Source organism: Panthera onca, chromosome X (genome assembly GCF_046562875.1).
Source record: "Panthera onca isolate mPanOnc1 chromosome X, mPanOnc1 haplotype 2, whole genome shotgun sequence".
Lineage (NCBI taxonomy): Eukaryota > Metazoa > Chordata > Mammalia > Carnivora > Felidae > Panthera > Panthera onca.
The window spans coordinates 47,691,931-47,716,841 of record NC_138357.1 but is presented as its reverse complement, the minus strand read 5'-3'; the positions used below and the strand labels follow the sequence as shown (position 1 = coordinate 47,716,841).

The 24,911-nt window shown below is 41.0% G+C and overlaps 2 protein-coding genes across 5 annotated transcripts in view; both read right to left on the bottom strand.

Moving 5' to 3' along the window:
- Nucleotides 1-13,354: 13,354 nt before the first annotated feature.
- TIMM8A (translocase of inner mitochondrial membrane 8A) lies at nucleotides 13,355-16,203 on the bottom strand. Its single transcript, XM_081792975.1, has 2 exons — nucleotides 15,981-16,203; nucleotides 13,355-14,447 (listed from the first exon to the last, which is right to left on the bottom strand). Exons 1-2 carry the CDS (start codon nucleotides 16,110-16,112, stop codon nucleotides 14,286-14,288), a joined length of 294 nt encoding a protein of 97 aa, XP_081649101.1. The 5' UTR covers nucleotides 16,113-16,203; the 3' UTR covers nucleotides 13,355-14,285.
- A 90-nt stretch (nucleotides 16,204-16,293) lies between these two features.
- Nucleotides 16,294-24,911, bottom strand: part of BTK (Bruton tyrosine kinase) — a 32,596-nt gene continuing 23,978 nt past the window's right edge. For all 4 annotated transcript variants that reach the window (XM_081792971.1, XM_081792973.1, XM_081792972.1 and 1 more), the window contains 7 exons: nucleotides 24,318-24,392; nucleotides 23,669-23,840; nucleotides 22,936-23,152; nucleotides 21,604-21,668; nucleotides 20,677-20,795; nucleotides 19,996-20,153; nucleotides 16,294-17,323 (listed from right to left, as the gene is read on the bottom strand). In XM_081792971.1, coding sequence (XP_081649097.1) covers nucleotides 17,252-17,323; nucleotides 19,996-20,153; nucleotides 20,677-20,795; nucleotides 21,604-21,668; nucleotides 22,936-23,152; nucleotides 23,669-23,840; nucleotides 24,318-24,392 — 878 coding nt within the window. In that variant the 3' untranslated portion in view covers nucleotides 16,294-17,251. The remainder of the gene's footprint in view (nucleotides 17,324-19,995; nucleotides 20,154-20,676; nucleotides 20,796-21,603; nucleotides 21,669-22,935; nucleotides 23,153-23,668; nucleotides 23,841-24,317; nucleotides 24,393-24,911) is intronic.

The following is a 24,911-nucleotide window of genomic DNA, read 5'->3' as shown; positions in this document are numbered from 1 at the left end:
ACTGTATTTGTTTATCAATTCTAGCAGTTTTTTGGTGAAGTCTTTAAGATTTTCTGTATATGGTATCATGTAATCTGCAAATAGTGAAAGTATTACTTCTTGCCAATTTGGATGCTATTTTTTTCTTTTTTGTTGTCTGATTGCTGTGACTAGGATTTCCAGTACTATGTTGAATAAATGTAGTGAGAGTGGACATCCTTGTCTTTTTTCTGACCTTAGGTGAAAAGCTCTCTTTTTTTCCAAACATTGAGGATGATATTAGCTGTGGGTTTTTCACATGTGGCCTTTATTACGTTGAGGTATGTTCCCTCTAAACCTACTTTGTTGATGGTTATCATGAATGGATGTTGTAGTATGTCAAATGCTTTTTCTTTTCCTTTTTTTAAAAATTTTTAATGTTTATTTATTTTTGAGAGAGAGAGAGAGCACACAACCAGGGAGGGACAGAGAAAGAGTGAGACACAGAATCAGAAGCATCTTCAGGCTCTGAGCTGTCATCATAGAGCCCAACACAGGGCCTGAACCCACGAACCGTGAGATCATGACCTGAGCCAAAGTTGGACATTTAACCGACTGAGCCACCCAGGCGCCCCTCAGATGCTTTTTCTGCATCTATTGAAAGGATCTATGGTTTTTATTTTTTCTTTTATTAATGTGATATATCACATTCATTGATTTGTGAATATTGAAGCACCCTTGCAACCTGAGAATAAATCCCACTTGATCATGGTGAATCATTTTTTAATGTATTGTTGGATTCAGTTTGCTAATATTTTACTGAGAATTTTTGCATCCATGTTCATCAGGGATATTGGCCTTTTTTTAGTGGAGACCTTATCTGGTTTTGGAATCAGGGTAATGCTGGCCTCATAGAATGAATTTGGAAGTTTTCCTTCCTTTTCTATTTTTTGGAATAGCTTGAGAAAAATAGGTATTAACTCCTCTTTATTTTTTTTAAATGTTTTTATTTGTTTTTGAGACAGAGAGAGACAGAGCATGAGCAGGGGAGGGGGAGAGAGAAAGGGAGACACAGAATCTGAAGCAGGCTCCAGGCTCTGAGCTGTCAGCACAGAGCCCAACGCAGGGCTCGAACTCATGAGCTGTGAGATCATGACCTGAGCCAAATTCAGACGCTCAACCGACTGAGCCATTCAGGCGCCCCTAACTCCTCTTTAAATGTTTGGTAGAATTCACCTGTGCAGCCACTTGGCTCTGGACTTTTGTTTGCTGTGAGTTTTTTTGATTACTGATTCAATTTATTTGCTAGTTATGAGTCTGTTCAAGTTTTCTAGTTCTTCTTGTCTCAATTTTGGTAGTTTATATATTTCTAGAAACTTATCCATTTCTTCCAGGCTGTCCAATTTATTGGCATGTAGTTTTTCATAACATTTTCTTATAATTGTTTGTATTTCTGTGGTGTTGGTTGTTATTTCTCCTCTCTCATTTGTGATTTTATATATATATGTAGAATATATATATATATATATATATATATATATATATATATATATTACACATATTAAGAGCTTTAAGATATTAATACTTTTTTACTTAGTAAGTCCACTTCAGATTAACTAACTTAAAGGGTTTATCTGACTTGCACACAATGTTTTGTGGGCAAGTATATTCTTCACTGGGTTATTTGTAATAGGAAATAAGTGGAAAAGATCTAAATGTGCAACATTTGGGGAATATTGTGGTGAGCTTTATGATCTGTACCTACTATGAAGCCAGTCAAATATATCAAAGAAGAGTGTACCATAACAATCAAGAGCATAGGTTTTGAAGACAGATGTGGATTCAAATTGAAGCACCCTCCCTGGCTGAGTATTTTTGGGCAAATCACTTCATAGTCTTTATAAGCCCACTTACCTGTAAAATAGGGGCAATAAGAGTTTTCAACACACGCGGGTTTTGTGAAGAGTCAGTGACTTTATTCATGTGTTTAGCCCAGCCTTGGCAGATAGCTTAGTAAATAGTAACTCAGAATAACTCTAGGATGTATGTTTTTAGAGAAGAGAAAGTGGGATCAGGGAGAAGATGAGTTACTTACCCAAGTTCATATAGCTAGTAAGTGGTGAGCTGGAATTCAAACACAGAATTTTGACTTCAAAACCCAAGTTCATAATGAAAACACTGAAATGTTAGCTGTTATTTATGTTCTTGCAGCAGCTGCTTCATGACATGGGAAAATGCTTATGGAAAAAATATTGAGTAAAAAAAGTAGAATACAAGATTGTAGTATTATTCCACTTTTTCTTTGATATATATACATATATATACATAAATATGCATGAATAAAAGGCTGGAAGAAAATATGTCAATATATTAAAATGATTATATTTTGAGTAAAGTGTTTAGAACAATCCTGGCACATAAAAAATGGTAAGTATTATCATGATAATTTGTTTTGATCTGAAGATTTGCTAAAATGGACTAAATGTGAATTTAATAGTATTTATCTTGCTCAGGATTCAGACTTCCTGAATCTGAGAATTCATCTCTTTAACTCATCTGTTCTGGAACACCCTCAGTCATTACTTCTTTGAATATTACTTTTCCCATTTGTCTCTTCACCTCTCTTTCATATTTTTATTTCTTTATCTCTCTGTACTGTTTTCTATATATCTATATTCCAGTGTACCACTTTTTGTCTTTAGCAGTGCTCCATCTGTGGTTTAATCTCTCCATTGGGTTTTTAGTTTTAAAATTATTTTTTTCATTTCTAGAATAATTTTTTATTTATGTATTAAAAAATTTTCATTATGTTTATTTTGAGAGAGAGAGAGAGACAGAGGGTGAGCTGGGTAGGGGCATAGAGAGAGAGAGAGGGAGACACAGAATTCAAAGCAGGCTCCAGGCTCCGAGCTGTCAGCACAGAGCCTGACGCAAGGCTTGAATCCACAAGCCATGAGATCATGACATGAGCTGAAGTCAGATGTTTAACTGACTGAGCCACCCAGGTGTCCCATATTTATGTATTTAGATTCAAGTTAGTTAACATACAGTGTAGTATTGGTTTCATAATTTAGTGATCCATCACTTACATACCCAGTGCTCATCCCAACAAGTGCCCTCCTTAATGCCCATCACTGATTTAGTCCATCCCCCACCCACTTCCCCTCCAGCAACCCTCACTTTGTTCTCTGTATTTAAAAGTCTCTTATGTTTTTCCTCCTTCTCTGTTTTTCTTAGTTTTCCTCCCCTTCCCTTTTGTTCATCTGTTGTGTTTCTTAAATTCCACATAGGGAATCATATGATATTTGTCTTTCTCTGACTGATTTATTTCACTTACCATAATACACACTAGTTCCATCCACATTGTTGCAAATGGCAAGATTTCATTATTTTTGATCACTGGGTAGTATTCTAGTAGATATATGTATGTATACCACATCTTCTTTATCCATTCAACAGTCAATGGATATTTGGGCTCTTTCCATAATTTGGCTATTGTTGATAGTGCTGCTATAAACATTGGGGTGCATGTGCCCCTTTGAATCAACATTTCTTAAAGTTTATTTTTAAGTTTATTTATTTTGAGAGACAAAGCACGAGTGGGGTAGGGGGGAGAGAGAGAGAGAGAGAGAGAGAGAGAATCCCAAGCAAGCTCTGCACTATCAGCATGGAGCCCAATGTGGGGCTTGAACTTACGAACCATGTGACCGTTACCTGAGCCAAAGTCAAGAGTTGGACACTTAACCAGCTGAGCCACCCAGGTGCCCCTCGAATCAGCAATTTTGTATCCTTTGGATAAATACCTAGCAGAATTATTTTTTTTTCTTTTCTTTCTTTGTCAATGAGGGCCAAGTGGCTGAGGAAGAAGTACATAGGGGTGTGGAGGCCAGAGTTCAGCCTGATGATGAGTAGGTTCCCCAGCACCATGGTCAGGTACACGACCAGGATAGGGGCAAACTACATACCTTGTGACTCTAGCCAGATGGGGAGCCCCAGGAGAAGGAACTCGGACACACTGCTCTGGTTCTCTCACCTCATGTTCATCTTCTGCTGGGGATAAAAGGATAGTGAAAAAAGCAGAAATCAACAAATGTTGATTTAACAGCAGGCAGATTAAAATGACATCCTTTCTACTGATGAAAAAAAAAATTTTGTCTTTTAAAAAAATAGTGTCACTTTCTCGTGTTTTCAATTATGTCTGTAGTCATTTTATACAGAGTCATAGTGTTAAATGATTATGACACTGAAAATTTATCTGAAGATTTGGGGTCTAATCCTGCTGTTATGTGTTCAGGCATTGGCTTATGGTGTGGTATTGCTTCGTGTGTTTTGTAATTTTTTTATTATAAATCATATTCAGCATGGCTTTACCTGTGGCAATCTTGTGGAAGATTTGTCCCTGTAGAGCTGTTTTATGTTGCTTCTGCCAGGTAGTTCAAGGGATAGCTCTGGTTTATGGCTTTCCACTTTGTGTTTGGACCCCTAGTGATTTCTTTTACTTACTTGGAAACTCAGCTATACATTTAAAAGGCTACTATATTTTATTCCATATTTCGAAGTGTTTTAGAGTGAGGGAAGACTTTCAGGCTATTTTCACCACATTACTGTAAATGGACATGAAATATTATACTTATAATAATCTTAGAATGGCAGGCAGCATTGGCTTTGATGTTAATTCTTTATTGAGAAGGCCATCCTTTCATAGAAGAATATAAATGGATTTTTCCTGCCCTACTTCACTAAAAATATTTTTGCTTGCCTAAAAAGAAAACAAAACTGTCAACCTACCAGTTACCTAAGGTCTGCTGCCACTTTTATTTTTTCTATCCAAGTCATGGTACATTTGGCAGAATACCAGATTTCTTGTCAGTTTCTTGCAAAGGACTATAGTGAAGGTGAGGAGGATATATCTCACATATGTGAGATATGGATATGGATGGGTCACTATTAATATGAGAAAATTGATCATATGCATGATTCTCAAGCTTTTTGGTGAGCTACATTAGAAAAATAAAAGCTGTTTGGCATACTTTTTAGAAAGGAGAGAGTAATGTATCTCCTTTCACACATTTCAGGAATGTGTAATATAAATAATATGGATCCCGAACAAGTTGTAAATGGGTGAATCTTGAATGGTTGGTCATCCTCATTTTTTCCTCTTCTCTCAGCCATCAAAACCCAGCCTATTTACCTTGGCATTACCTTTCTACCTTAAAAATCTATCAGGTCTCTACTTCTAGTCTTGTCCTTCAGTCACACTGATATAATTCTAATCTTCCTAAAACCTGTGCTTTAAAATACTTTATATGTGGGGCGCCTGGGTGGCTCAGTCGGTTGGGCGTCGGACTTCAGCTCAGGTCATGATCTCTTGGTCCGTGAGTTCGAGCCCCACGTCAGGCTCTGTGCTGACAGCTCAGAGCCTGGAGCCTGCTTCAGATTCTGGGTCTCCCTCTCTCTCTGACCGTCCCCTGTTCATGCTCTGTCTCTGTCTGTCTCAAAAATAAATAAACGTTTAAAAAATTAAAAAATAAAATAAAATAAAATGAAAGACTTTATATGTTCCCCAGTGCCTGCAAAATAAAATCCAAGCTCCTGAGCATGGCATAATGAAATATTCCAGGCCTACCTTGTGATTCTTATCACCAGAGATTCCCCAGTGTCTACCATGCATTTCAGTTGCACCAGATTACTAGCACTTCTCTTCCCCCCCCCCCCACCCCCACAAATTCTACATATTCTTTTCGGCCTAATTAAATATGTAATGAAAATATTACTGGTTTTGATGAAAATGTATTCATGAGTTTGCTTCCATTAAAGCCAGGAAAATAAAACTTTAATAAATTATGGTCTTGGCATAAATAAAATATTTAAACTAAATGCTGTGAGTTTTAATGTATCTACTTTTCAATTTTATAACTGCTTTAATGTTCTGGAAAACATTAACCATTCAAGAATACATAAAAACATGTATATGGGGTCCACATTTTTCCTTTTGACTCAAGCTCCAGTATGGCTCAGTATGGCACTTTTGTTGATCCTGTCCGTATTTAAAATTTTGATATTCTGTTCATCATGGATTTTTGCATTAATTTCAATTGGCAAATACTTAATTATCTAGATTATTGAGGTTTTTCTGGTATCCCCTTAAATTCTGCACACAAGGTGAGTGCTTTATTCATCTCACCCTTATCCCACATTTGCTTGAGGTCCTTAGATATATAAATAATCTGAGACTAGTGGACATCTGAAAGAATTGCAGTTCAGGGGGCGCCTGGCTGGGTCAGTCAGTGGAGCCTGCAACTCTTGATCTCAGGGTTATGAGTTTGAGCCCCCGGTTGGGTGTAGAGATTATTTATTTTTATTTATTTTTTTTAAATATGAAATTTATTGTCAAATTGGTTTCCATACAACACCCAGTGCTCATCCCAACAGGTGCCCTCCTCAATACCCATCACCCACCCTCCCCTCCCTCCCACCCGCCATCAACCCTCAGTTCTCAGTTTTTAAGAGTCTCTTATGATTTGGCTCCCTCCCTCTCTAACCTCTTTTTTTTCTTCCCCTCCCCCATGGTCTTCTATTAAGTTTCTCAGGATCCACATAAGAGTGAAAACATATGGTATCTGTCTTTCTCTGTATGACTTATTTCACTTAGCATAACACTCTCCAGTTCCATCCACGTTGCTACGAAAGACCATCTTTCATTCTTTCTCATTGCCACGTAGTATTCCATTGTGTATATAAACCACAATTTCTTTATCCATTCATCAGTTGATGGACATTTAGGCTCTTTCCATAATTTGGCTATTGTTGAGAGTGCCGCTATAAACATTGGGGTACAAGTGCCCCTATGCATCAGCACTCCTGTATCCCTTGGGTAAATTCCTAGCAGTGCTATTGCTGACTCCTAGGGTAGATCTATTAATTTTTTGAGGAACCTCCACACTGTTTTCCAGAGTGGCTGCACCAATTTGCATTCCCACCAACAGTGCAAGAGGGTTCCCGTTTTTCCACATCCTCACCAGCATCTATAGTCTCCTGATTTGTTCATTTTAGCCACTCTGACTGGCGTCGGGTGGTATCTCAGTGTGGTTTTGATTTGTATTTCCCTGATGAGGAGCGACGTTGAGCACCCGATTATTTAAAAATAAAATCTTAAAAAAATGAAAAGAATAGGAAGGAAGAGGGGCACCTCGTTGACCCAGCTGGTAGAGCATGCAACTATTGATCTCAGGGTCGTGAGTTTAAGCTCCAGGTTGGGAGTTGAGCCTTCTTAAACAAATAAACAACAACAACGACAAAACTAAAACTACTTGAAAGTGTTGCAATTCAAATATAGAGCTTTTATTCCTGGAAGTGGTTTCCATCATACCTCTCCACTTTTTAGTACAGAGCTCAGAGTTCTGAAGTGGGGAGAAATTTTATTTTTAAAATAATATTTATTTTTTGAATATGTAATACATTCACATGATTCAAAATTCAAAAGGCATACAGAAAAGATGTATGGTAAAGCCTCCTCCCATCCTTACTCCCCAACGACATGGTTCCTCTTCCCGGATGCAACCAACGTTAACAATATCTTTCAAGAGATATTTTATGCTTATTCAAGCAAATGTGCACATATGTTTTAATCTCCCCCCCCCTTTTACACAAATGGTAGCATATTGTGTCTTCAATCTTGCTGTTTTAATTTAACTATGTATTGGAGTTCAATATTGGTATAGAGATCCCTCATACATTTTTGTATGTATGTATGTAGCCTCATAGCTACATAGTTAAGTATCTCATTGTAGGAACATTTTTTAATCAATATCTTATTGAGAGACACTTGGGTTGTTTCCAGTCCCTTTCTGTTACAATGCTGCAGTGAATAATCTTATTTGTCAGCTGGAACATGTGCGTATATCCATAGGATGAATTCCTAGAAGTCAGATTTCTGGAATAGAAGGTGTGTACATATATAACTTGGTGGATATTGTTAAACTGCTTTCCATGGAGATGATACCAATTTACACCCCCACTAGTAGTGTAAGGGTAACCGTTTCCTTTCACCACCCACACAACAGTATGTTACCAGAATTTTGTTTTGACAGTCTAACAGGTGAGAGATGTTATAGCTCAGTGTAGGTTTTTAAAATTTCTCTTAAATATAAACATCTTTTCACATATTCAAGAGCCATCTGTGTTTCCATTTCTTTGAATTGTCTTTTTATATCCTTTGTCCATTTTTCTATTGAATGGTCTTTTATGATTGATTCGTAGGGGTCCTTTATGTAAGGAAATTAGTCCTTTGTAGAAAAGGTTCAAAGATTCGCTTCCTATTATTTTTCTTTTAACTTTGCTTAATGAAGTTTTTGCTGTTCAGAATTTTTTATATAGACAAAATTAACAACCTTTTATTTTACAGCTCCTGAGTTTTGTGTGAAGTAGGGAAGCTTGATGAAAGCTCACTCAGGAATAGAATGAGGGGTTATTAATCACTATATCAGTAACAAAGGGAATGTGAATCAGTTAGAAATTTCTGAAATTCCTGAAATTTCTGAAATTATTTGAATCCAATCCCTCACAGTCTGTTGCCTCAATTAGTGAATATACTCTTACTATTGTTCTGTCTTAATCCAACTACCATCTAGCTGCTAAAGTGATCTTTCTAAATACATACATGAGGGTAAGGGGAGGACTTTCATTTATTTTAAACAATTCTATATTGTTTGAAAGTTTTAAAACATGCATGTAGTACTTTGATCACTTAAAAAAGTGCAAATATCATTATATTACTCCACTGTTTAAAATCCTTCAATAGCTTCCCATTGATTGCAAGATAAAACTCAAGATTCTTAATATTATATGCTCCATTAGCCCTGCCACTTCATCAATGAGTCAGCTTTATTAAGTGACTTTTTGCTTTTCTCTTGTTCTCCCATATAATGACTCTGCCAGGGTTATCAAAGATGCTCAGTTCTGAATAATGGTAATCAATTGCTACTGCTAAAGCATCTATAGTGTACCAAGTGCTTTACATGTGATCTCATCTTTCAATCCTGTAAGGTGGGCATTACCATCTCAGTTTTATAAAGAAACTGAAAATCAGGGGAACCTGGATGGCTCAGTCGGTTAATCATCCGATTTTTGGTTTCAGCTCAGGTCATGGTCTTGCAGTTGAGTTCAAGCTCTGCATCGGGGTCTGCGCTGATGGTGCAGAGCCTGCTTGGGATTCTCTCTCTCCCTCTCTCAAAATAAATAAATAAACTTTAAAAAAAATTTAAAAAAGGAACTGAAGATTAAAGGTTAAGTGACTTCCCTAAAGTCACACAGGTGTTGGCAAAGTCAGGATTTGAACCCGTTCTGCCTAACTCTGAAACCTATTCTCTTTCTATTATACCATGGTCTCTCCAGAATGAAATGTTCCACTCTGGCCTTACCCTTTAAAGAAACATTTCTTGGGGTGCCTGGGTGGCGCAGTCGGTCAAGCGTCCGACTTCAGTTCAGGTCACGATCTCACGGTCCGTGAGTTCGAGCCCCGCGTCGGGCTCTGGGCTGATGGCTCAGAGCCCGGAGCCTGCTTCCGATTCTGTGTCTCCTTCTCTCTCTGCCCCTCCCCCCTTCATGCTCTCTGTCTCAAAAATAAATAAACGTCAAAAAAAATTAATAAAGAAACATTTCTTCCGATCTCTAAATGCATTAGGAGGTAGTTTAGTGTAGTAGTTCAGACCATTAGTTCTGGGGTCAAACTGCTTGGATTCAAAAACCATCCCTGTAATTTATTAGCTGTGTAACCTTGAATAAGATCATTTCTCTGGGCCTCAGCTCCTCCATCTGTAAATCGATGTAATAGTTCCTCTGAGTTGTAATTTTTAGATGACCCATGTAAAATACTTAGTACAACATTTGGCAAATAGTATATATTTCCTCAGCAAAGCATAGCTATTATATTATAGATACAGCTCAAAATTCTGTTGACCCCTTTGTTCATCTAGAGTTCCTGATCAGTACATTTGAATCCTGGCTTGCTATATCCTAACCATCCCTTTTATGTATTTCTGTGTAGCAGAAAGTACCCTAATCATATTGTATAGGCTTTGCCTTTTTGAGTGATTTTTTAAGATATAGCCTTAGATACACAACACAAATTTTATTAGTTCATACATTAATGGTTAATGGCTGAAATGTTTCTCTTGTTAAAATGTTAATGGATGTAATGATTTAATCATCAAATTGCTTTAGCATTTCTTATATAAGTACTAAAAGTAGTAATTCAATTATTTTCTTTTATCGCAGGATTTGTGTGTAGTGATCAGTTCCACTTGCTTGTCTTCATAGTGGGACCTCATGATGTCCTCCTTATGTATATTCAGATATGATCTGTTGGCTCACTTTCTGTGTCAGGTATCAAGTTTGGGCATTGCCTTGAAGCAGCTGTTTTAGGGAAGCCAATCACATAACCAGCCTTCAACTGGATACTCTTGACTTGTCTGTGATGGGTGTGGCATTCAAATGAACTATCTGACCAAGGCTTTGGCTATTGCCAGTACCTATGCAGTCCTTTTCATATAGTATTTGCTTTTCCCTACTGCTGTCATCACCTCTCTGCCATTCTTTTCAAGGAATGGCAGCAAAGTCTCTCAGCAACTTTGGTGGTACCACCTGTGGTTTCCTCACCCTAGTTCTTGGGCTTTTTTCCTCCATGCCTTTTGAGAGGTCCCTTGTGGTATCTGCTGCCCATTGACTGGGGATCAATTAATCTAAACAATACCCAAAGGGCGCCTGGGTGGCTCAGTCGGTTAAGTGTCCGACTTCAGCTCAGGTCATGATCTCACAGTTCATGAGTTCGAGCCCCGCATAGGGCTCTGTGCTGACAGCTCAGAGCCAGGAGCCTGCTTCAGATTCTGTGTCTCCTTCTCTCTCTGCCCCTCCCTCACTTGTGCTCTATCAAAAATAAATAAACGTAAAAAAAATACTTCATAAAAAAATCTAAACAATACCATTTCTCTTACATGGAATAAAAATGCACATTACCAGACTCTTCTGCATCAGCCTCTTTTGAATCCAGAAGATGAGACAGGATGGGAGCATGAAGAGTCTCAAAAGATGCACTAGTGGGTGGTCTTTGAAATAAAATCTCCCCAGGCCAAGATTTTTTAAGGTACTCACACGAATGAAAATTGGTTTAAAAAAAGCCCCGATTGCTTTCCATGTAGATGTTATTCTACATGGGGTTTATTGACTTGTTATATTTTTAAATCTAAACTCCTAATAGAGATTTGTTACCATAAATAAATATGAAGTTCTTGCTTGATTTCCTTGCATGTGTCATCCCTAATGTTCATTCATGGGCTCATGGACAGGGGCCTTAGGGATAGTCTTGGTCCAGTTTTCACATTATGCTTAGTAAAACCCTAGAGGTCCTAAGACAGTGCCTTAGGCACCACAGGGGTGGGTGAAGTGGGGGTGGGGGTGACAACAGCAGGCCTCCAGATATCCCCACCACTGTTGGAACAGCTTTGCTTCTCTGTTTTATACATTAGGCTTCCAAGTAAGATTGCATTTCGGGAACAGTCTGCTAATTCATTCCTTTTATTTCTTTATGTCTTAAGCATTGTACCCTGAATATTGAAATGAGAACTTTGAATGTTATTAGGGCCGACACTACCACCTTTCTATCAAGATCCTGAAAATAAATTTTGGAGACTGACAAAGCAAACAAAAGCTCAAATTGTTGCTCTGGTATACTTCCTCGCAGACGGGGACAAATGTTCGACCTTTTCTTTCCTATTATCTTGTACCTAGCAGTGTCACACATATACTTGGTGCTCAAGCATGTTGTATCAATCTGACAGACTCTTTCTCATTATGTACACTAGCTGAGCAAGCAGTAACACTGTAAAACAAAATGGTTAACTTTGTGTCTAAATGTGAGGAGAATATTTTAATACTAAGTGAAGCAAGAGTAACAATGAATGAAATAGCTAATAAATAATGACATAATAATATATAAGAAAAAGAGTAAGGAAGAATAAGAAGGCAAAGACTAAAAGACCCTCCCTTTATGACTTGAGGTTTTATGAGAACACACTAAACTCGGGCGGGGGGGGCGGGTAGTGGTAGAAAACAATAGGGATATATAGATACAAAGTATATGCTAGATACCTACCCTAAGAGCCTGAGTTCTCCTGGACTTCAAAATGACATTATTATTACTTACCTACATGTTCTCCAAACAGCAGCTAGATCCCCGTAAAACTTAAGCGATATCACATCACTCATCTGCTAAAAACCCTCAAATGGCTCCCCATCTTGCTTGGTAAAAACCAAGTACTTGCAATGGCCTACAAAGCCCTGTATGATCAGTGCACATCCCTGCCTCCCAGCCCCAATCCCTCTCATGCATAGGTCTCTGACTTTATTTCTTAGCATTCTCCTTATTCATTTCACCCGTCATACTAGACCTTTTGACTAGTCTACTTTAGCATCACAGCATGCTGCTCTGACCTTGGGGCCTTTGGACTTTCTGTAACCTCTGCTTGAAATATTCTTCCCTGATACCAACATGGCTTGGTCACTTAATTCTTTCAGATCTCTGCTGAAATGCCATGTTCCCAAAGAGGCCTTCTCTAACCATCTGATGTCAAATCACAATACCCCCACAAACATTCCCTGCTTTTTCTACATGGCACTCCTTTGTTTTTTACGTACTCCTGAGTCTCTGGCAAGAAAGTATCTGGCACAGAGTAATCACTTAAAACTTTTGTTGGGGGTGCCTGGGTGGCTCAGTCTATTAAGCATCCAACTGTTGATTTCGGCTCAGATCATGATCTCAGTTTGTGAGATTGAGCCCCATGTCAGGCTCTGCGGAGCCTGCTTGGGATTCTCTTTCTCTCTCTCTCCCTGCTCCTCTCCTGCTCATGCTGTCTCTCAAAATAAATAAATAAAACTTAAAAGAAAAACTTTTGTTGAATTTTTTCATCAGGATTTTAAAAAATTTCCTTATAGTACATATATGGTGGAAAGCTAAAAGGACTTGAGGCTTCTAGAAATGTGTATTTCCCCAACCTTCGTGGACTTGAACTAAAGACTCCCAACAGGCAGTTCCACTTTAGGTCTACACTCCAGTATACTACTAGGATTTGAAGTTGGGGTGGGGGGTGGAATCCAGTCAATATAACCTCTTCTTCTACACTCAGGGAATGGACTGTCAACAGTGAAATTTCCCCCATCTCATCTCATCTCATCTGAAGGTTCTCTTTTTGTCACATAAAGGTCAGAGATTCCTGGAATGCCATGCTGTTCCTTGCACAGAGGAGGTACCTGGACTGATTAACCTTCAGTCTTGGAACCAGCCTACACCAAATCTCTCCAGGGTGCAGGTGATAACCAGAATAGAAAGCCTTCTCAATCAGAGTTTAATTTTGTAGAAGCTTTTATTTCAGTGATTAAAAAGATGCAATCAATGGAACCTATACTGATTAACATTAGACATGCACCTCTACCTGAAACTGCTGTTAGTTCTTGACTGGCCTAAATCTTTACAACCTACTTAGGCACATCTTTGAATTTTTTCAACCCTGATATACAGCGTCAGTAAGCTTCTTCCTTGTGGCAGTTTAGTAATGAGTATTATGCTCACTGGCTACATTCCTTTATAACCAAAGGCCTCTAGACACTCAAGCTACCTGTACTACCTTGAGACCATACCTTTATATATTTAAGTAAATCACAGCATAGGGGAGATTATCTAGAAAGCTGAAGTGTATTGTATGAATATCCCATCGATTTTTTTCCAACACTGATAGTCAAAACACTAGATAAGGAGGCCTACAGTTAAGTAGCAAATTACCCTTTGCTCATTGCTGCCCTTTCTGAGAGACACAAAGATGTATAACAATCTCCCCAGAAATCCTAAATGAATCCATGCAAATGACAGGTTGTACCTATGTGGTCCCACTATCAAATTAGAGAAAGCAGTTCCACTGTCAAAATTATAGAGAGCAATTAATGGGACTTTGAGAAAGCACAGTCCCGCATACAGTAATATGCATCTAGTAGAGTTTTCCATTCATCTGTCAATTGTTTTCACAAGATTAGCATTAAAAAACAGCCAAATACACATATGTCCCTCAAAGTGCGCGCGCGCGCGCGCGCGCGCGCGCACACACACACACACACACACACACACACACACACAACTGGTCTTTGTTCATTCTCAGGTGACAGGATGTCCCAAGAGTGACAAAGGTGGGAGCCAATCCCCCCATAGCCTTTTCTTCAACTATCCCATCAACAGCTCTTCATTTCTTGGACTACCTTCCTTTTCCAAAGAGGTAATGCTGAGATTAGTCAGAAAGGCTTTCTGAGAAAACTGGCTTGGTTTTCTGGGTCTGTTCCAGTCGATTCAAGATGAACTGGCTTGTATCAATGAAGCGCTCAACGCAGTTCACAAAACAGGCCTCAGCCCGACTATCCAACTTTGGCCCAGGCTTGTCCATGCACTTTTCCTGCTCGGGACAAGATACAGAATCACAAACAGGACAAGATACAGAATCACAAAGAGAACTTGGGGTAAAAAAGGGGGGGGTAACTTGTTATTTATAGGAAAAATTTCACCTAAACCCAGTATCTGTTATGTTAATATTTCTCATTTGGCGTATGGCAAGCAGTTATCTACAGCCTTACATTAAATTCTCACAACAATACTACCTAATAGATACTATTATTAATCCTCATTTTACAAACAGGGAAGCAGTGGGAGAGATACTTTGCCCAAAATTATTGGGCCAGAAAATGGTGGAGCTATTACAGAGCAAAAAAGGGGGGGGGAGGGGCAAAATACAAGTGAAGTAACCTTTGGCTGAATTTGGCTGTAACTCCACAATGCTGCCACCATTTAATGCCTTTAGACTAACTGCCAGGGGGAAAAAAGGGGGGTGAAAGCATAAATCACAGCAGTGACACCCTGAAACCTATCAAACAAAAAAAGACATCTATTACCCAAGATGCTGTAACCTTGTATACTTAAGCCAGAAGTTCTTGAATCCTCTCAAGATGAATGGAAAGTTGTATGAATTTTCCTAAAGGGCCCACAAATTACAGATTCTTAGAGGAATCCTCAACCACACCCCCTCCTGGCCCAAATGTAATGAATTACAGTTTGTTTTTTTTTAAAGAATGAAAGTACCAAGTAGTACAGGACTTAAGTAAGCATTTGTTAGGGGTCAGAGTCCCACAATACCATAAGTTTATGTGAAAGGGACTACGGAACCAATAACTGTATATAGTTCAAGTTATTTCAAATGAATTTTATTAGTTATTCTCTGCTGTGTACACAAGCGTCAGACTCTCCACTTCCAAGGAAAATTATCCTTGGCCTCTGAATTCTATGAGATATTTTTTCTCAAGGCAGGGCAGTTATGCTGCCCTTGGCAGCTAGAGAACACTTTGATCCTAAGCTGCAAATGCCTTTCACCCTTTTGCCAAGTCCCCTCACAAGGCATATTCAATTCCTCAACATTGAGACCCCAAACAGCTTGGTATTACACAACAACCCAACAAAAAAAGCAAATTTAAGTGGGGGGGGGGGGGGGGGGAGAAGACGCTACTTTTACAGTTAGTGGGCTACAGCGACTCATTTGTCACGGACAACGGTTAAAGCAACTGGGAAATCCAGGTTAACCCTGAGGAGTCCAGAAATGGGAGACTCACTTCCTGGGAATCGGGGCTCCAAAAATAAGATCTCAGTATTGGTGACCAGCACCAGGCAGCGTCAACCTCAGGTGCCTAAAAGTGCTGCTCGGGACAAGTGTGATCCCCAGTCCTCTGCACCAACAAAGCCATGGTCTGGCGTGAGAATTCCCCGAGAAACGGAGTCACCCTCTCACCCCTCCCGCTTGGTGTGAGAAACCGAAGGAAACCAAGGCAAGATGCTACCGGGCCCTCCCCGTCCCCGAATCCCGGACGTCCTGACAAGTCCCGCCCGGAAGGGGCAGGGAGAAAGCAGGGACAGTAGCTAGGTCCCAGACCCAGCTCCTCACCCAACAAAGTTCCGTCATCTGGTGCACCAGCTGCTGGAAGCGCTGCTTCTGAGTCTCCACCTCAATGAAATGCTGCAGCTGTGGGTCCACCGAGCCCAAACCCGCCGCGGACGAAGACGAGGAGGCATCCATCCCAGCGCCACCACGCGTGCCGAGAGGAACTCTGCAGCAACTCACCGACCTTCACGTGTCTCCGCGACGGAACCGGAACCACAATCCACCGCCTCCAGACCCGCCCCGTGACTGCAACGCGCCGGCGTGTGGCCCCCTACCCCCGCCCGCCGCTCCTCCCAGCCGCTTGCGCTCCCCGCTTCCAGCTCGCGACCCAGCGGCCGCTCCCTACGTCAGTTGGGAGGCCTCCGGGCTTGTAGCCGGGTGTTGCGATGCGGTCGAGATGCTATTCCAAAGAGAAACGGTCAAAAGTGAAAAAGGAAGTTACTTCACACCAGGTGGCTGGTTCGGCCTGCCCGAGAAGCCCTGGCCCTGCCCACTTCCAAATTGGCCCTCGCTTTTCCTGCCGCTGTGACTGCTAGGCCCGTCTCTTAGCCATCCTGGAGCCCCAGTTCTTTGATGGTGTTTTGAAAGAGGCTCCTGCAGAATTTGTCCCCAACTTTCAGATTCATTCCGGTCATGCTGCATGCACTGGTGCTTTGCTTGTGAGTTTATCTCTGATTTAGAGCCAGAATTTTCCAAGAGCCAGAGGAGTTAAATTGCCGTGAATCTTGCCAAGTTCTCAAAGTAGGAATATGGCAAACCAATGCCAGGCAACAGTTCTCTGCAACACTGAGATAGGGCGCTTCAGGGAGGTTGTGTGATTAATCGAGGTAGCAAGAAACCTTCATGCTTTCCAGTAATTTTATTTTATCAAAACACCCTGCCCTCCCATTTTTATGACACCATTTTATTCTTGCCAAATTCTGCCTCCCGCCCCCCAAGCTCTAATGCCTACCCAAAGAGCTGTTGGATACCTTGTCAGGCTATTTACATCCCTCCCTCCTCCAAATTTTCCATCCCAAATTCAGTCCTGTCTTAATACTCCTGGAAATTATTTTCTCTGAGAACAATACCAGGCACAAGAATTCCTTGGCTTTTGCTCAGAAGGTACTATCCCAGAGAATCATAGAAAAGAGTCATTCCTAGATGTAGAGAGGGGCCTTTGTGTATTCAGCAAGAGCACAAAGGATCCAGTGCCTGTAAACTTGGGATTTCCTCAGAAATGAAATTGGGGCTTGTGGAGGAGAGGGGTAGAAACAAGAAGCTTATTGGTGAGCTCAGGATTCTTCATCCATGACATCTAGGATGTTGCTCAGAAGAATTTTGAAAGTAGGACGTTCCTCTGCTTTCTAAAACCAAACAGAAAGTAGAGTGTAACAGCAGGCTAAAATCCAAAATTCAAGGGAAATGCACTGAGTAAGCAGCAAATGTTTATCAAGTGTATACTATATTCCCTATAGCATAACCTGTCAATTACACACGAAAGAAAGAGGAAAAGGAATGGAAGTGCTCCATAATGTCTTTGTGCACTTTTCATCTTTAGTAACTCAGGTTATTAATGTAATGGGACAATTCGCAAATTAAACTCACAAACACTGATTAAACTGAGGGTAAATTCATTACAAAATTGTACATCAATACATCCTTATTGTGGATCCTCAAGTGAAAAATGGCTACTGAACAAGTTTAAATGTTTGACAGAACTGAAATTGTAAGCTTTCAAATACGGTTTCTATCATCCCACAGTCAAAGTTTTACAAAGAAATTAACATTTCAAGATCATGGGCTGCATCAGTGGGCAGAGATCCTCAGCACCTAGGACATTTTTATTACCACTGTCTGGCCTCTAGACTAAGACCCTTTGTGACCACCATGGTCCATAAACCCCTGAGGTATTTCGTGATTCAGGGCATATTCATGCCAGAAAGGTCTCAATCCATCAGAACCAAAAAGTCATCAATTTCTTGTCCCTTTGAATCAGTGGTTCTTAAACCTAGCGGAGTATCAGAATTTCCAGGGATGTTTAAAAAGACTTTTCTGGGTGGGGGGGTACCTGGGTGGCTCAGTCGGTTAAGTGTCCAACTTCGGCTCAGGTCATGATTTCACGGCTCATGAGTTTGAGCCCCTCATAGGGCACTGTGCTAATAGCTCAGAGCCTGCAGTCTGCTTCAGATTCTGTGTCTCCCTCTCTGCTCCTCCCCCACTCGTGATCTGTCTCTCTCTCTCTCAAAAATAAAATAAACATTAAAAAAAGGTTTTTTTGGAAGACTTTCTGGGTTCTGCTTCAGACATACCTAATTGGAATCTCTGAAAAGGCCCAGTTATCTGCAGTTTTAAGAGTTTTCCAGGGATTCTGATATGCCAATTTCATGAGTATTACTTTTCTTTAAATGTTTATTTATTTTGGTAAAAAGACAGAAAGAGAGACAGAAAGACAGCGAGAGGGCATGAGCAGGGATGGGGGGTGGGGAGCAGAGAGAGGGAGAGAGAGAATCCCAAATAGGCTCCACGCTGTCAGCACAGAGCCCAATGTGGGGCTTGCTCTAAGGAACCATGAGATCATGACCTGAGCCAAAATCAGGAGTCAGACGCTTAACTGATTGAGCCACCCAGGTGCCCCTCATGAGTATTACTTTAAACAGGCTCTGCAGAAAGCACCTGTATGAAACAGTTAAGTAGCAGAGTGAGGATGTCCTAGTTGGGAAGGAGCATTGTCAATCTCCCTTAAACCTGCATGGCACAGGAGAGAGAAGGGAAATGGTTGTCCCTTTCTCCATACATCCTTTGTGACTTCAGTCATTTGTTGAAGGGAAAGGAACCATGCTTTGATCCATATACCCACTTTTCACCCCACCAGGAGGACTCCAGATTCACATATATGTTTGTTGGACACTGTCCTTCCCTGTTTCTAGTGGCACAGAACTAAGCCGAGCATTCATTTCCTACTAGAGATTTAGGGTGCCAAATTAATGTTGCCAAAGATCTACTGAAAAGTGGAGAAAGCACCTCTGAAAAAACTCAAGGTGAGAGCAGCAAAACATTTTATTTTATTTTTATTTTTGAGACAGAGAGAGACAGAGCATGAGCAGGGGAGGGGCAGAGAGAGAGGGAGACACAGAATCCGAAGCAGGCTCCAGGCTCTCAGCTGTCAGCACAGAGCCCGATGCGGGGCTGGAACTCACAGACCATGAGATCATGACCTGAGCTGAAGTTGGACGCTTAACCAACTGAGCCACCCAGGTGCCCCCAAAACATTTTAGTAATAGTGGGACAGGCTCCTTATTTTCAAAATACCACTACTATCCACATACCCCATGATGCATTATATTTAAAAAAAAAATGACCACTACTGGGGCACCTAGGTGGCTCAGTTGGTTCAGCATCTGACTTCAGCTTAGGTCAGTGGTTCTTGAGTTCGAGCCCCACATTGGGCTTTCTGCTGTCAGCATGGAGGCTGCTTCAGATTCTCTGCCCCCTCCCACCCTCCCCTGCTTTGCTCTCTCCCTCTCTCTCTCTCTCAAAACACTAAATAAACATTTAAAAAAATTAAAAATGACCACTGCCTATTTTAGTTCCTTTCAGGATTTTTTTTTAATGCCATTTAGGACCACAGCCAGAAAAGGTTGGCAGTTAGTAAAGTAGAAGAAAAAGCCAATGACTTCCAAAGGAATCAACACAAATTTTAATGACTTTTCTCTTCATTTTAAGTGTCCATACATTTGCCTGAGTACCGTTAACTGCCTGCTTATGCTAGGTGACATGGGCCCACAACATCCCCTCTCCCTAAAGCTGAGTTGGTAATGGAGTCTGTTAATGATACTGTAGGGAGAACTGGATGAGCCTGGGAAAGCCTCTGGCCATCAAAGGACTGGGGTACAGGCTGGGTCCAAGAATGTGTGTAGCTATCAGTGTGTGCCCAGCCGCCATGTGGCCAGGGAGCATGGGGACTGGGTGCCTGGCTGGCTAAATGGGAAAGTACAGCTTGAGGAAATCACTTAAGAGGTCCCAACAAAACACTTACCTCATGCCAGCAGCTGTACATGATGCTATATACCCTCTCTGAAGCTAGATGAGGCCTATAGAGACGTAGACCTTGGGCAATGTGTTCAGCTGTTTCACTGTTAGAAAATCTTTCATATGGCATCTTCCCCAGAGAGTAAATTTCCCACATCAAAACCCCTAGAAAATGAAAAAATGTATTAAGTCAATTTGCAGTCTCTTCAGGTAGTTGGGACACTAGTCTTCCTAGATCAATGTCAAATATTAGATGCAGCTGATTCCCCACACTTTCAATTTTGCATTTGGTCCAAACTTCTCCTGTAGTACTGACCACACTAGAGGGTAAACAGGGTCTTACTGGACTATTAGCTCCTCTAGGAAAGAGACAGCTTCTTATTTGTCGTTGTAATTATAGGGTCTGGCAGAGTCCCTTGGTACATAATCAGTATTCAGAAGCTGTGGAATACTGAATAAATTGTTCCTCTCAATATATTGTGAGTTCTAAGAAGGCAGGAATCATGTCTATTTTACTGTTTTTAGCCCCAGGAACCCCTGTGGTGCCTGACAATAGTAAGCACTCCCTAAGGATTAGAAGAATGAAAACAACAGATAGTAACCTCTGTGTGCAGGTTACAAAGTGGCAATTTCCCCACTGCTTTCCCTTCCTTTAAGCTGTATAATCTGTATAATTTTATCCACTCACCAAAAGCCCAGATGTCAGATTTGCTGCTGAACTTGCTATACATAAGGACTTCTGGTGGAGACCACCGGACTGGAAATTTGGAGCCTACTGAGCTTGTGTATTCATCATCCAGGACATACCTGTGGATGGTTCAAGACTTGTTACTGTTAGGATTTGGAGAGAGCTTGACATGTGCTTAAACTTTCTTGGCAAGTCATATGAACTGCACAAATGCATGCCTATGGGCCAATCAGTATGTTTTTAAAAGGTTATTTTTAATGTAATCCTGTTTTCTTATCTGAATTAGCTTTCTTGATTAATAATATGGTTACAGAAAGTATGAAGTGAAATAATACTCCCTTCTTCTTCTGTGTCCTTCTTTGTCTTTTCTCCTTCCTTCTAGTCTGTAGTTGCCCATGGGAATTAGACTGATTAGTAAAGAAGGAGGCTCAGGAGTAGAGACAACAGGATTAACAAATCAAAAAAAAAAAAAAAAACGTATTTGGAGAAATTGGCTAAAGAAAGAGGGAATGACAAAGGAGAGGAGAGGGATACAAAAGACAAAAGAAGTGACTTAAATAATTCAAAGAAAGAAAAGGAACAGAAAGACTAGAATGAGGGGGATAAAAGAAAGGGAGAGGGTGAAAAACAATAATGCTGCCTCATGTTTGTGCTGTGCTATTTTTAGTTTTAATTTTTTTAATGTTTATTCTTTTTTTGAGAGAGAGAGAGAGAGAGAGACGGAACAGGGGATGGGGCAGAGACAGAGGGAGACAGAATCTGAAGCAGGTTCCAGGCTCCGAGGTGTCAGCACAGAGCCCAACGCGGGGCTTGAACTCACGAACTTCGAGATCATGACCTGAGCCGAAGTCAGACACTTTGAATGATTGAGCCACCCAGGCACCCCTATTTTACTTGTAGAGGGAAAGATGAAAAAGATACACTTACCTGGACAGGCCGAAGTCAGATACTTTAACAACTCCTTGATCATTTACCAAACAGTTTCGGGCTGCCTGTAGTACAACAATTACCAGTGAGACTCTGGCCCTGACATACAGGTCACAAAGGCACAAAGATTCTGCCCACCAGGGGAATGAAGCCAGGGAAGCTTCATCTCTTTCACTCCAGAGACACTTTCCCACCCAGCAGGAGTCAGCTGTTGCCACGGAGAAACTTGGATACATTTCCCATACATCTAAAGCAACCTGCTATGTAGACATAAGTAAAACATTGAGGGCATACAGAATGATTCCATTCACAGTGATGATTCCATGACACCCCTTCCTCTACCAAAATGTTGAGAGAATTAGGGAAAACAGAAGGCAAGTTTGTTTTGTTTGGTTTGCTTTTCTGCCAGTGGGCTAAGACAATTTGAGCCTTGGCCTCCCTGAAATAAGCAGTGGCACAAACTCCGATGCTTCTAGAGGCCAGGCAGGCACCGGCAAAATGAGAGAGTGAAGTGGGAGGGTAGATTGCAGGAAAATGCAAAGCATGCAGTTGGTCTGAAGGAGGCAGCTGTTCCTCAGCACCAGTTGACTGTTAGCATGGTCTGTGAGAATGGGCCTGGTGTTTCAAGATGGTCAAGATTTTCAAGACAAGCTGGAAATTCAGTTTTTATTTTTAATGAAAACACTTTTTATGTTTATTTATTTATTTTGAGAGAGAGAGAGAGAGAGAGAGAGAGAGAACAAACAGGGTAGGGGCAGGGGGCAGGGAGAGAATCCCAAAAAGGCTCCGCGCTCTCAGCACAGAGCCTGATGTGGGGTTTGAACGCCCAAGCCATGAAATCATGACCTGAGCTGAAATCAAGAGTCAGAGGCTTAATCCATTGAGCCACCCAGGTGCCCTCAGTTTTTTTTTTTAATGTGTTTTTAAGTGTTTGCTAAGTAACATACAACATTTTTTTTTTATAAAAGAACAAATGTACCCAAATGTACAAATGTACTCTGATGTAACCAAATGAGGCTCTGTGCCAGGAGCAGCCCCAATGGGAAGCAGGGTTGCCCTTCTGTCCTGAAGGACCCCACCATTTTTACTTGCTGTGGTAGGGGATGGGAGTGAGTGACAGCTCTAGCTATCACCATGGCAGAACTTGTGTTGGGACTAGAGATCCTTGACTGGTTGACCACTGGAGCATAGGTTCACCTAACTCTTAATGCCTTCTAGATAAAACTGAAATGATGATTCCAGCAACCCTCCTCATCCATGTACTATATATATTCCTCTGCTACTTTCACCCCCTCAGTCCTTGGTCCCAGGCCAATCCTTCTGAGGTCCTACCAGGTCTCGGTGAAGAAATTGCTTTGACTCCAGGTATTCCATGGCTTCACAGACATCCTTGCACATCTCCAGCAGCTGCTGAGTCTGGAGGCGGTGGCGCATTTCCCTCAGGTAGTTCAGGAGGCAGCCATTGGCCATGTACTCAGTGATGATGAAGATGGGGCGCTGCTTGGTACAGACGCCATACAACTGTACCAGCTTCTCATGGGAAAGATTCCTACAGGAGAGGCAAAAAACCAGTCCTCACTTTCTGGCTCTGCATACTAATCAGAAAGGGGCTGGAGAGGAAAAGAGTTGGCCTGGAAGTAAAGTATCAGGTAAGGGACCATGATAACAAGTTGACTTTCCTCTTTCCCACCCTAAACCACAAATATGCCTAATATGTGAGAGTGGAGAGAGATTTGGAGCCCATCAATAGAACAGAAAATAAGCCCAGGGCTAACTGAACAATAAGGGTAATCAGAATCAGTCTTCCTTTTGGAAGTCTCATTTTTCACATTTATCCTTAAATGCTACTGAGATGGTACACCCCTGTGATCAACACTATTATCAACCAATATCTAAGATAAAGAAATGATTACCTCAGCAGTTAGTATTCCCACCAAAGATTGACCTCAGGCCCTGGTCCCAAATCTCTCCTACTCTAAGTCACCTTAAGCCACAGTGGAAACAGTCCTGGTAATTCCTAGACTCCGGCAACTGGATTGAGAGTTGAGTTTGGGCTATAACTCACATCATGACTTTGGCTTCTTCAATGAACTCATCCTCGGACATGGAGCCTTCTTTGATCATCTTGATGGCCACGTCATACTGGCCTCTCCATTTTCCATATTTCACTACCCCAAATTGTCCAGTCCCCAGCTCCTTTAAGAAGGTCAGGTCCTTTGGATCGATTTCCCATGATCCTATAACAACAAAGCCTTGATACGATTCTTTGGGAGTCATGTATGTATAATTCCTACAATAGATAAGAATCTCTACTAGGGGTAGTAATAGGCAAGTGGTAAAAAGGAAATGTTCAGGAGTACTAATGTCTCTTTGCCTGGGAAAATCTCAGGGACAGGGTGGTTACTGGTTGAAGGAATTGGAATTTTAGGTGCCAATTAGCCTAAAAGGAAGGAGAAACTAGACAATCTGTTAAAATTCCTTTATGGTTATTTTTTTTACCACAATTAAAAAATAATCCCTTTATGAATCTGTTTTTGCAGTCCCAGTAGGAGCCACCAGGGCAAGAAGAATTATTAAATAACTTGTTTGGCTTTGTCTTAATCTTCCTTGAGGCAGCTGGTGCAGAACAATGTGCTGCAAGGTCTAATTGGGTCTGCCAAAGGTAGTCCTTGCAACTGATCAGTCCACCCTACCCTAGAGAAATAAGCAGTTACCGTAACCCAGGCCTGCAGTGGAAGGCGCATTCTTGTTTTGTTGAGACACTGGATATTTGAGCCTAGATATGAGTCCTGAAACATACAAAGAGGGTCATGCTGCTGGTGCAGTGTAGGAGGTGGGATGTCATACACACCCTCGCTTAAAGCCTTACACTTCTGATATTTATCTTTCTGGTACATTTTGAATTCCAGAAGATCTTCACGAGCCCAAATTTTTCTGGAAGTTTCTCCTTTCACAAAAGGATTTTCAGAAAAAAAGAGATAAATACTAATTGAAATACACTCCCCAACTAAATATATCCCCACCTCCAAGCCCAGGCTTAGCTCACATTCTACTTCTGCTTTTGATACTGAAAAGTGTAATTGGGACCCCATAAAATTACAGCCTTGACACTGCCTTGAATGGGGATAGCAGACAGCAGCAAGTCTTCTCAATGTATTCATGCCGTCACCAATCTCCCAGTTTTTCAAATGCCTACCAGACTGAGAAACTGTCTTCTGATATTTTCTAATCTGTATGTTCTTTGAGGGCAAGGACCTTGACTAATAACTTTACTGTGTTCTCCTCCAGTATCAAGAAAACTGCTGAGG